Source organism: Triturus cristatus, chromosome 9, assembly GCF_964204655.1.
Source record: "Triturus cristatus chromosome 9, aTriCri1.1, whole genome shotgun sequence".
NCBI lineage: Eukaryota > Metazoa > Chordata > Amphibia > Caudata > Salamandridae > Triturus > Triturus cristatus.
The window spans coordinates 1,022,755,091-1,022,767,568 of NC_140592.1; the positions used below are offsets into that span (position 1 = coordinate 1,022,755,091).

Below are 12,478 nucleotides of genomic sequence, written 5' to 3' on the forward strand. Positions count from 1 at the left end.
CGAAATGGGGCGCTGCAGAGAGCGCGGCATTGCACACAGAGGAACTCAGGGGGCTGCGGAAAATACCAATAGCAATGGAATGGGATATAATGTTGGAAGCGATAAAATCTGTAGGCGAAGCCTAAGACCCTACATAGAACATAGAATGCATCAAGGCCCACAGAGAAGGACGACGAGGGTCTTGCATTGTTAGCACAGGAGTAAATGTGTTGTATAAACTAGACACGTAAATTGGGCTGAGTACACCATTGAAAGGTAAAAAGCACATGGCACAGACGTACACAAGTGAGGGGGGGGTGGAACGGGAGGGGGGGAGTTGGGGAAAGTTTCAAGTACTAAATACTGCATAGACATTATTTATAGCGGGGGCGGATACCCCGGCAGGCCTTGTAACACTTATCCTAGGATACTGAAGAATGTAACTATACAGCGATGGAATTCTACCACACACGAAGTAGGGTGTGATATGTACAGAATAGGGCTGCTACAAATGTATACTATAATGTCTTTGTACCGTGAAATCTCGAAAATCAATAAAAAGTTTTCACAAAAAAAAAAAAAACCCTAGTTTAGTTTACATGTTTCTGCCCCTGATTATGCTGCTAGCTAAGTGTAGGGCATTCTTCAGGACTAGTTCCAAAAACATCTCCTAACCTCATCTTTCTCTTGTATGGCAAAACTAACCTAGGAAAGAAAAAGGAAACGACTACACCTGGCTCATTATGTTGGTGCACCTGGTTCCGGGACCTAAGATGAAATAACACAGACATGTGATTCGTTGTACCTTCTCAGGATCACAAGAAGTCAATCCACACAGAATTTATTTGTACCCACTGTGATGTAAAAATCTTTGTCATATTGTGACCTTCATTAAATTTAGTTGGGCCTCTGTTGAAAAAACACTCCAAGTGCACCACCACCACACATGAAAACCCCCGAACAGTGTGTCATTGTACATCAAGATGATTGATAAGCCATTCTTTCTCACCAGTCAGCTAGGTTTGACTAGCCATCTAGAAATTACCAGTTTACTAGTGTATCACTGTTGGTGGAAAGCAGCTATTAATAAGTACATTGCAAGTTTATTCGCCTATCAGTATGATAGAGAAAGATGAATTCCCTCAGAATGTGGACTTCTCTGGTAAATCTCCCTCCTTACCCCTTAGTGTAGGATCCATGCCCTGTAACATCGGCTCGCTTAATCATGTTGTGTTCTGTTCATTATACCCTTGATAAAACCTTTGGTGACCACAATGTACTAAAGCATAGAACAGTGACATCACACAGGGTGCCCACTTTGTGTCATGATGTAGGTACATAGTGTTGCAGGGACATAGCGTTGTAGATGCAAACTCTGCTTTGATAGTAGTTTAGTAATGCAGTAGGCAAATCGTAAAAATTACAAATATACACCAATTGGTTGATTGCATATTGGTCCCCTGCCAAGTGCATCCATAACTGGTTTTATTAGAATATCTATTTCCGAGTGCAAATGTGGAATTTCCCTATACAATGAAATATAGTTTTTCTATCAAGGTCCGTTTGAGGCCTGTGTCAGCATGTTTCCTTTTCCTAATAGGGGTAACTAGTTTGATGGCTAATTTTTCTGTCCGGACACTGCTCTGGTGGGCCATAATACTTATCCTGACCTTGCAAGACATCGTCCACAGCAGGTATGTGCCATTGCATCTCGGTGAGTTGCTATGACTTGCTTAGACTTACTTATTTTTCCCATCATTCACAGCAGAATATGCTAGAATGACCTTTTAATGATGGAACATCTCTTTTTTGGCCCTCAAGCTGATGAGGCATTCTAGAAAATTAAGACTCAGCGGGGAGACAGTAAAGCTTGTTAGATTAGAGAAGCGATGAGTATTCGGATACTTCAAAGCCAGGAACAGAAACTGCAGCAACAGTACTTTCGGAAGCAGAAGTCTTCCCATGGAAGAGTTGGTGGCCACCAACCTTACACTGATGCAGGGAACGTACCAGGAAAACAACTACTATTGCCCTGAACACCTCAATGGGAGGGAATATTTCCAGCCATCTCTCAACATGGCAGGAAAAAGTTACAGAAGATCAGTGGGTGCTAGATTTGGGTAGAACTGGTTAAAATGTGGTTCTTCAGCATTCCCCCCTCAGATTCCACTGAGGTGTTTGAATCCTGTGATATTGGACAGTCTGATTCAGGAGACCCATACTCTTCTAGAAAAAAGTACAACATAAAAATGTACAAGTAAATCAATAAAACAGGTGTGTTTACTCATGTAAGTACTTGATCAAAGCAATATGTTTGTCCAATTAGGGTTTCAAAACCTTGAACAGAGGGGTGAAATGTGGAAAAATGTAGGATGCTGGTGCTTCTTCAGAGTTTTCCACATCTTCAGCAGGGCTATTGGTTGTGTGCTCTGAATCTGCTGGATAGCATTGAATGTTGGTGAGAGGAATTGGCTGACAGCGATGCACCTGCCAGGTTTACAGAGCACAGACACACTGTTTCCTCACTTGTCAGAACAGCACAAATGGTTTTTAAATGAGAAAGTGCTGACAGACATCTCCTATTGGGGGCACCCGGAAAGACACTTGTTTCTAAATGAATAATATAAAAAATGCCCCTCTTATGCCTTCAGGTTACCAGAGCTTCGATTTCTGAGGAATGCACATTTGATGAGCTGAGGGACAGGATTTCTTTACACTTCTCTTCCAATCCACTTTTCCCCAGGGTGATCATCAAGTTGAGACTTTGCAAAACAAAATTGAATCTCATCATTCCATATTGCCCACACCAATGGTGGTGTGCAAACCTTCTTCAGATGTCCCTTCTAATTCATAAGAGGCTAATGAACACGTTAGTTTATATTTCTTGACGCTTTGTGTAATGGTGAACCATACATGTTAGTGTTCCATCAAAACAAAGTGACATTAAGAAATCACCCTTCCTTTCTCTGAAAAGTTGCTCTGATTTTTACATTATTTCAACCATTACCTTCGCTATGTTTTCCAAATCGTGTCCCCAGCAGAGAGGTCTTTGCTTATTCCAGATTTCAATAATGGCTTTGCATTATTCTTTGAATACAACTAAAGACATACATAAGTTATAACAATTATTTGACAATGATGGTGCTTCACAGACAGGCTTCTAAACAGAGCATAATCAGGTGCATAATTTCTGGCATTATTTCTCGCCATGTTAAAATAAATAGGTCTTACCTGGCAAGTCTAAGGCTCACTCTACGAGGGAGAAGGCGGCTGCTGCTACTTTGATTAGGAATGTTCCCACCCCTGACATTTGAGGCCACTTGCTAAACAGTATTGTCTTAATTCATACGCCAAGACAGATACTTCTCTCTCTGAAATTTATTTGCTTAGGATTGTATCCCTTTTTTATTTATAAGTGTTGGTTTAGCTTACTACTCTTTTCTACCTATTATGAATATCTGAGCTGACCACATGGTGGAGAAGGAAAAATTGCATTCTTGTAATGATAGTGCTTCACTATGTGTATTCTTTCTCAAGTCATAAAAGCCCTACCCACCTCCCCACTTTTAGGTCCACACATTTTGTACTTGATAAGGCAAATATAGATTTTCGTTGTACTTCAAAAACAAACTGCCTGACTCCTTGCTAAGCATGATGGGACAAGGCAGACTTCCAAAATTTGTAACAAATCAGTGTTTAATCCCTTACGTTTATGTGGTTTGCATTGGGACACTCTTTCCTGTGCTTTATTTGTTCTAAATAAAAAGTATTAAGAGTGTTTTTTTCAACTAAATGTATTGTTTATATTTTCTAGCTGCACAAAACAGTTAATTTTGCCTTTGTTAGCCATGTTTTCTTTCTGTTTTTTAGCTTTTTTGGAAACATGAAAATTAGTTAAAATGTTGTGGGTCTTGTACATGCAAGGATATATTCAAACTTTTATGAATTCAGAAAAACTAACCATGCTAAAGAGCTAGGATTACAGGTAAATAACATTTTCATCTCCAAAATGGAAACCTTCATGAAATTCATAAATACATCACTCCCCTCACATGTAGTGCCACTAATAACTTTCCCTCTCCATTACCTGTCAACAGTATCTAATTCTAAGTGACACTGCCCTGCATTGTAGGAAATTGTACTGCCATACAATGGCAGTAGCAAATGCCTCTTTCATGAGTCTGATGTCTGCCTGACATAATTTTAAGAGTTTGGCAAAATTTAAAAGCAGGATTTTTAACTCTATATGTATATATGCAGTTAAAAACAGGAAATGTTAAGTTTGCAGAGTCAACTTTTATGTTAATTATAATTGAAGGAGAACTTTTGTTGAATTTAGCGTTTCTGGCATCATACTCCTGGATGGAACGATTGAACGCAAGCTATGGTTTATGTATAGGTGACCATACCTAGTGTGCTATTCACAAAGGTAAACAAACACAGCAGTAAATCTACATGTAGCCAATCTGTAGTAAATTTACATATTTTGGCTATTCACCATTTACAAGTGTTAATTTACTGCAGAATGTAGACTTCTATGTTGCTACCCTTGAAACCAGCGGAAAGCGCCTAATTTACAAGTGTGAACGGAGTCGGAGGAGGAATCGCCATCGTCCACAAGAAGACCATCAGGGTCTCAACAAACACCGATGACACTCTCAGCACCGCCGAAAACATGCACTTCCAGATCCACACAGACCCCGAGACCACCCTAAGATGCACCCTCGTCTACAGACCACCCGGACCCCGACCACAATTCTGCGACGCCATCGCCGACTTCATCAGCACGCACGCACTGACATCCACCTACTACATCCTCCTCGGAGACCTGAACTTCCATCTGGAGAACAACAACGACAGCAACTCCTCCACCCTGATAGACAGCCTCACCAACCTCACACTGGAAAAGCTTGTCACGACGCCGACCCACATCGCCAGACACACGCTCGACGTCATCTTCTCCTCAAACCCACATGTCTCCTTCAGCCACATCTCCGATCCCACCTGGACCGACCACCACTGCATCCACTTCACCTTCTGGAAACCCGTCGCACATCACCGCACCCTACAGATCCCTCGTCGCTGCTGTGGCAAAATCACCGAAATACAACTACAGACAACCCTCACACTCAACCCACCAACCAACCCCGACGGTGGTGCGCGCACCCTCAGACGATGGATGGACGACTGCGCCAACACATTAGCCCTGCTGAAAAAACACACCCTCAAAGACACCAGCAAGAGAGCCAACTGGTTCACCCCGGAACTCCTAGCGTCAAAGCGCACCTGCCGGAAGTTTGAGAACATATGGCACAGCGAGAAGTCGCCGGGCAACCGCGCAGCCCACAAAGACGCCATCCGCAACCACCACCACATCATAAGGACCGCCAAGAGGACCTCCTTCAAAGACCGCCTCGACAACAACGCACACAACAGCAAGGAGCTCTTCAACGTCGTGAAGGAACTCTCCAACCCCAGCTCCAACGCCAACGACATCCCGCCGTCGCAAGCCCTGTGCGACTCCCTCGCCACCTTCTTCCACCGCAAGATCGCCGACATCCACGATAGCTTCAAACCCCGGACGACCCTAACAGGCCCCAACACGCCGAAACCACCACACCCCACCGACCACGACCCCCTGACAACCTGGGCCAAAGTGAGCATCGAAGACACCATCAAGACCATGGGCACAATCCACCCCGGCTCGCCGTCTGACCCTTTTCCACACCACATCTTCAACAAAGCCGGCAGCTGCATCGCACCCCACCTGCGCAACATCATCAACCTCTCCTTCGAGACCGCGACCTTCCCTGAAAGCTGGAAACACGCCGAGATCAACGCCCTACTGAAGAAACCCAAGGTGGACCCGAGCGAACTCAAAAACTTCCGCCCCATCTCCCTGCTTCCGTTCCCAGCTAAGGTCATCGAGAAGATAGTCAACATCCAGCTCACCCGCTACCTCGAAGACAACAGCATCCTGGACCCCTCCCAGTCAGGATTCCGCAGCAACCACAGCACCGAGACCGCCCTCACCGCTGCCACAGACGACATCAGAATCCTACTGGACAACGGCGAGACGGCGGCCCGCATCCTTCTGGACCTCTCCGCCGCCTTCGACACCGTCTGCCACCGCACACTACGCACACGTCTCCACGACGCAGGGATCCGAGACAAGGCCCTGGACTGGACCTCCTCCTTCCACTCCGGCAGAACCCAGAGAGTCCACCTCTCCCCGTTCCGATCCGAAGCCTCCGAGATCATCTGCGGCGTCCCGCAGGGATCCTCCCTCAGCACGACGCTGTTCAACGTCTACATGGCGCCTCTCGCACGCATCGCCCGACATCACGACCTCAACATAATCTCCTACGCCGACGACTCGGAACTGATCCTCTCCCTCACTAAGGACCCCCTCACCGACAAATCCAAACTCCACCAGGGAATGAAGACCGTCGCCGACTGGATGGAGGAGAGCCGCCTTAAGTTGAACACAGACAAGACGGAGATCCTCATCCTCGGGCCCAACCCCTCAGCATGGGACGACTCCTGGTGGCCCGCGTCGCTGGGGACTCCCCCCGCACCCACCAACCACATACGCAACCTGGGAGTCATCCTCGACTCGAAACTGACCATGACCAAACAAATCAACGCTGTCTCCTCCACCTGCTTCAACACCCTCCGTATGCTCCGCAAGATCTACAGATGGATCCCGACAGACACAAGGAAAACAGTCACCCAGGCCCTAGTCAGCAGCAGACTCGACTACGGAAACGCCCTCTACGCCGGAGCCCCGACCAAGCTCATCAACAGACTGCAAAGAATCCAGAATGCCTCTGCACGCCTGATCCTCGAAGTCCCGAGCCGCGACCACATCACCCCCCACCTGAGGAACCTGCACTGGCTCCCTGTCGACAAAAGAATCTCCTTCAAGCTCCTGATCCACGCACACAAGGCACTCCACAATACTGGCTCAGCCTATCTCAACAGTCGACTCTCCTTCTACGTACCCAACAGAAAACTATGCTCCGCAGACCTCTCCCTGGCTACCGTCCCACGCATCCGTAGAACCACAGCCGGAGGCAAATCCTTCTCCCACCGCGCCGCCAAGACCTGGAACACCCTCCCCCTCATCCTACGACAAACCGAAGACCTTCTAACCTTCAGAAGACAACTCAAGACCTGGCTGTTCGACCAGTAGCAACAGCACCCCCCCTCCCAACCTCAGCGCCTTGAAACCCTTGCGGGTATGTAATGCGCTTTACAAATTATTTGATTGATTGATTGATTGATTGAAGTTACTAATTGTAACTTTCCACACATAATTGTAACTATCTGCCACGGGAGCAGAGATCTCTCTATGTAAAGTATAGGGAAAAGTTAGAAAGCTTATTAAAATAAAAGTAAAAATATTTTATGGCAAATATTAATGTAAAATATTTATTATAAATATAGAACAAAATAAAAAAGATATAGCACTATTAAATTAATTTTAAATTCAATATTTAACTAATTTAAATTAATTATATTAGAATGATTTTTAAAGATGTATTTATATATATTTATAAAATGTTTATATTATGTATTAAAAAACGAATAACGTTTTGTATAGAATTAATTTAAACTAATGTAATTGTTTTTTTTAAAGTTACATATATTTTTACTTTAAAAAAAGATTAGTAAAATAGTTATTTTTTATTTATAGGCAAATCTTTTAACACCAAATTGATATACATTTTGAGTATAACTACATTGAGTTTAACATTATTTCCTATAGGGTTCTATTTTACGTCCATAGATCGGTTATGTTCGATATGAGGGTGTTGCAGTATCAATGGTTGGCCATATGTCGTACTCACTTACTCCAGGTCAGAGCTGGAGTACATTTGCAACTCTTGTGTCTCCTTTATGGCTGTAGTAACTATGGAAGTGAAGTTTGCGAATGGGAATGGGTGTGCTCTGTTGTGGATAGATGCATGTCGGTCCTTTAACCCCTCCTCACTCCACCGTAACCCCTTCCAAATACTTCAGCATTTCGCCCCCCTGCTCTGTCTCCTCACATTTACTGTATAAAACTTATACCTCTGTGTGTGGAGATCTCAGCAGTCAGGGTGGAGATCTCCACACACTAAAGACAGGAGAGGCGGAGACCTTCCACATGTAGGTTTGTGAATAGCATTTTGTAGTATGTGACTAGTACTATTGTAGTACTTCTGCCTGTACTACAAAATGTGACTAGGTCCCCTAATGTCTTATGATGGTTGACTCAGGGAGGCAAATGCTGATCCACCTGCTTATTATATCTCTTTTGTTTTTTATGAATGTGGTGGACAATCTCTGCACTTTGCTCACATTGTAAATATTGATGAAGCATGCGCAGCATTAACTACACTGCATTTGTTTCCTTTTATTTCCCATTTCACTCATAGGTTCGTATGAAGCTGTTCCTGAGGCTTTTGGGAGGAAGAGGTTACTCTCCTCTACAGTTTATCCACCCATGCAGATTGAAGTGACTGAGGAGCACAGGCGACTCTTAAGGTTGGTACCGAGGCGGACTTTGTAATTACAATATATGGCTTGAGTAAGGACCATGGTCTGTCACAGGATCTTTGATAATGTACATAAACAATGAATATTTTCACTACCACACAGGACCCTGGAACACTTTAAAAATAAAAAAGAGAAGTATCGTTTTTTGAAAAACTTTTTTTGTTTTAGATCTTTTTATTTAGAATAATTACAATATTACAGGCATACCATAGAATCGATCATAAAAAAACAAGCTCCATAGAAATGCTCACTGTCCATTGGAAGTGATATTACAAAGCACCGAAAAGCCAACAGCACCTTAATTTTCCATAGGGCGCCCTGCCATATTGCCACCTTACCAAGCCCTTTAGCATAGAGCAGGTTCAGACCAGGCCCAGTACTGTTGTATCACTCAATCATTCAGGTAGCAGCTCGGGTAAAGTCTTTTAATTCAGGCTGATGATTATATTCTTTACCTGAGGCAAAGTATCCCCTGGCACCCTAAATGTTTCAAAATATAAATGTCTTGCCATTGTGGCAGATCAGAAGCCTGTCTGGGAATTATACTGAGGTCTCCATTCCAAGGGAGATCAAATTATTTTTGATGGGTTGCACGTCGTTCCTACGCTTCAAGGTTTACAGGCTCTGGTCTGGAACAATGTAAATTTTGGAGCTCTTTAGAGATACATTTCTTTTCATAACAGCAATAGGCTACTTCAACAAGCACAAGTTTGCTTTCTTTACCTTGAAATCATTAGCCTTAAGCTGTGAAATGTTAATGTAGCTACTGCAGTAGCCATGTCCCCAGGAATGATCACATTGCTAAGACAATACTGTACCTCTGTCTTCAGGTTTACACCGGCTGTGGTAGGAAATTCCAGAATGTGAACTTGGAGATCATGAACTGGTTTTGTGAGAAATTCCATTTCAAACACCAAATTAAAAATGGAAATGAACATGCACCCTTCATATTGTCTTCCGGGTTCTCATGAACCTCAACGCTCTTTTCAACTGTAGCCATTTGTTACTTCAGGGTCTACACATCCCACTTTGTTTGCCATACATTTGCTCATCACCTCCAGAGTCCCCTCTAAAGAGGATATTTTATTCAGAATACAGCACGTTGCGCCTTCGCAGTGTGGTCATAATTAATGATTCCCCACCCTAGCATCGGTTTTATCTGACACTTCAAATTCTGTACCAGGGAACCAACCATATCCTGAAGTCTCCACATTGACACAAGAGGAAGAGATCACCATCTTTGCCTCCAAGAAAAACGAATTGGTCAGATGTTGCATTGTCATGTTAGTCCTATTCACCAACTGGCTCCCCAACAAGGTCATCACCTATAGATGACATCTGTGTTGGGCTGGTGAGCTTACCTTGAGAGTTTCACAGTACAGGGATGATGGTAGATCAAGGAATAACTATACCAGATCAGTGTACTAGAGTTGAGGGCAGTCCACTCAGCTCTCAAGGCCTTCCTACTTTTGACGAACAATATGACCACAGTGCACTACCTCAACAATCAAATAGGCACCAGACCGAGAATCCTTTCTGTGGAAGCCTAGACTATCTGGAATTGAATCCTAGCAAGAAAACTGTCTCTAAAAGCCATTTATCTTCGAGGCATTCAAAACTTCCAAGCAGACCTACTCGGCAGATTCTAGGTGAAAAAACTCAAATGAGTTCTCAACAGTGAGGTGTTAGCAGGCATTTTCTCAGATTGTAGTTTTCCTCAAATAGACCTGTTTGCAACGTTGCAAAATGCTAAATGCGTAAATTTTGCCTCCAGAATGTGAGAGCCTAGACCATTTGGCAATGCCCTTTAATCAATTGATCGAATACATTTCTTTACACAATTCCACCAAAACAATTGATTCGATCAGTGTTGATAAAATTTGAGTATGGCAAGATGAAGATGATTTTCAATGAACCTGAGTAGCCGAGGCAGTTGTGGCTCCTGGAGCTTTCCCTCCTGTCCTTAAGTCCACATAAGAAGCTGTGATGCAAGCCAAATTTGTTAACTGGGATGCAGGACAACTTTAACCTCCCATTCTACAGTCCTGGAATTTGACAGCATGGCAAATGAGACTGCGCAATATGGTCCTATAACACTTAAATTTACCTCAACAATTTATGAACATCTTAGGAGAGGCAAGAGACCACCACAAGAGCATTCTATAGCTATACATGGAAAAGGTGTTTTCTGTGATGTCAAAGTCATAATCGCACTGTCTTTCCATGAGTCACAAGTCACAAACCCACTGTCTTTCCATGAGGATATCAGTCACCCACTCTATTAGTGGCATGCTTCATCATTGGGTGTCATCTTGTCACCTATAAACCAGGGTGGGCTCTACCTTTGGGTCACTTGGTATCCCTGCATTAGTGTGTCCATGGCAAATTAACTGCACTGTGTTTGTTACAGGGATCTACAAATATTCAACAAAAGAGGTTAAGTAAACCTCCATGCATGACATGGGTTACATGTACTGTATGTCCTGATCATTAGGTATAGGACCTATCGCTGGAACCTTACCTATTAAATACCTGGGCAGAAGATTTATTCCTTAAGAGTTCCTTTGAAGCCATACATAGAGGGCTGAAACATGTAGACCATATAAAGACTGTAGGGACATATGTTATGTTATGTTATGGTGTTTTATAAAGCGCGCGATTACCAAGTAGGTGTCCTGGCGCTGTCCACAATTCCTAAATTCTAAGCTGGCGTAGTTATTGAAACATAGGTTTCCACAAACACATCAACTTGTTTTTAATATACCACAGACACTCCCTAATAAAGTAATACCTTAGTAAAGACACAGTGGGAAATATCAGAAGTGCTCCCTGGAATATGGTTGAGCCAACCCTGGTTTATAGGGACCCGAGTGAGACTTGATAATGAAGCATGCCACTAATAGTGTGGGTGAGAGTCAACAAAATAAACTTTTAGGGTTCCTAACAGTTTCTCAGTCTTGATCCATTTATACCACTAAATAAGGTCTAGGACTTAGATTGTAGGATACCTTTGATGTTGCTGATTTATTTAGGGAGATAGTATAAATGTCCTAAAAAATCCTATGTCCTAAAAAAACAAAAAAACTACTCTCCTTTTCCCGAAAGAAGCCTCTGGTCTTAATCCAGGTTTCTATGTAGATATATTTGGTAGATGGAGCTCAATGCAATGGGCCATTTTTAAGTCCTGGCCGAAAGAATGCACACCTCCATAGTTGAAGTTGTGTTCCTGTTTCTCACTCTATTTTGCAGCACATGCAAAAGCCAGAATGGGGATGTTTGTGCCTTTTTGTGCAGGCAACTGTAAGTGTTGTTGTTTGGAAAGACTTGCTCTAAATTGCCACGGTTAGGGTCCTGGAACTTTAGGTATGAAGATGTTGTTCATAGTTAACAAAATTGTAACGTTGGACCATTGGCCTTTTCCACCAGATCCCAAGCAACCTTGCCTTACTGTCGTTTCTGTGGCTGTCCCATGGAGGCCTCTGTAACCCAGGATTAGTAAAGTCATAGAGGCACACCCTCCCTGCACCAAGAATCACAAGAGTACTCTGAAAAGGCAGACAGAACGGTTTGGATTTGAGCGTCCTATGGTCTGTTGGCTGCACATATGCAAAAAGGAGAGGCGTGTGCCAAATAATCAGCCAGCCGGCCCACTCTTAGTGGAACAAATTGTGTGCGTACAGGGGCAGCATATTGTGCACTTGCACCAAGAGCCAGCAAAGGTCCTCTTCTGTAAATACTGTGATGCAGCAGTTGTGCAAATGAAAATACTGGAAGCAGCAGCTATTGGCCTTGGTGCAACTGCAATACTGATAGCTATGCCCCAGGGTTACAGAGACTACAGAGACATTTCTCCAAATTCTTCCTGGCTGCACATTGGGCATTTTAGAAACTATGAAGGCATTTCTGCACAAGAAATAGGCTGAAACCTTGCAGAAAATGGCTATAACTACAATAA

The 12,478-nt window shown here is 43.5% G+C and overlaps 1 protein-coding gene across 4 annotated transcripts in view; it reads left to right on the forward strand.

Annotated features, from left to right (window-relative positions):
• Nucleotides 1–12,478, forward strand: part of MLH3 (mutL homolog 3) — a 280,665-nt gene that overhangs the window by 198,922 nt on the left and 69,265 nt on the right. For all 4 annotated transcript variants that reach the window (XM_085626733.1, XM_085626735.1, XM_085626732.1 and 1 more), the window contains exon 8: nt 8,403–8,511. In XM_085626733.1, coding sequence (XP_085482859.1) covers nt 8,403–8,511 — 109 coding nt within the window. The remainder of the gene's footprint in view (nt 1–8,402; nt 8,512–12,478) is intronic.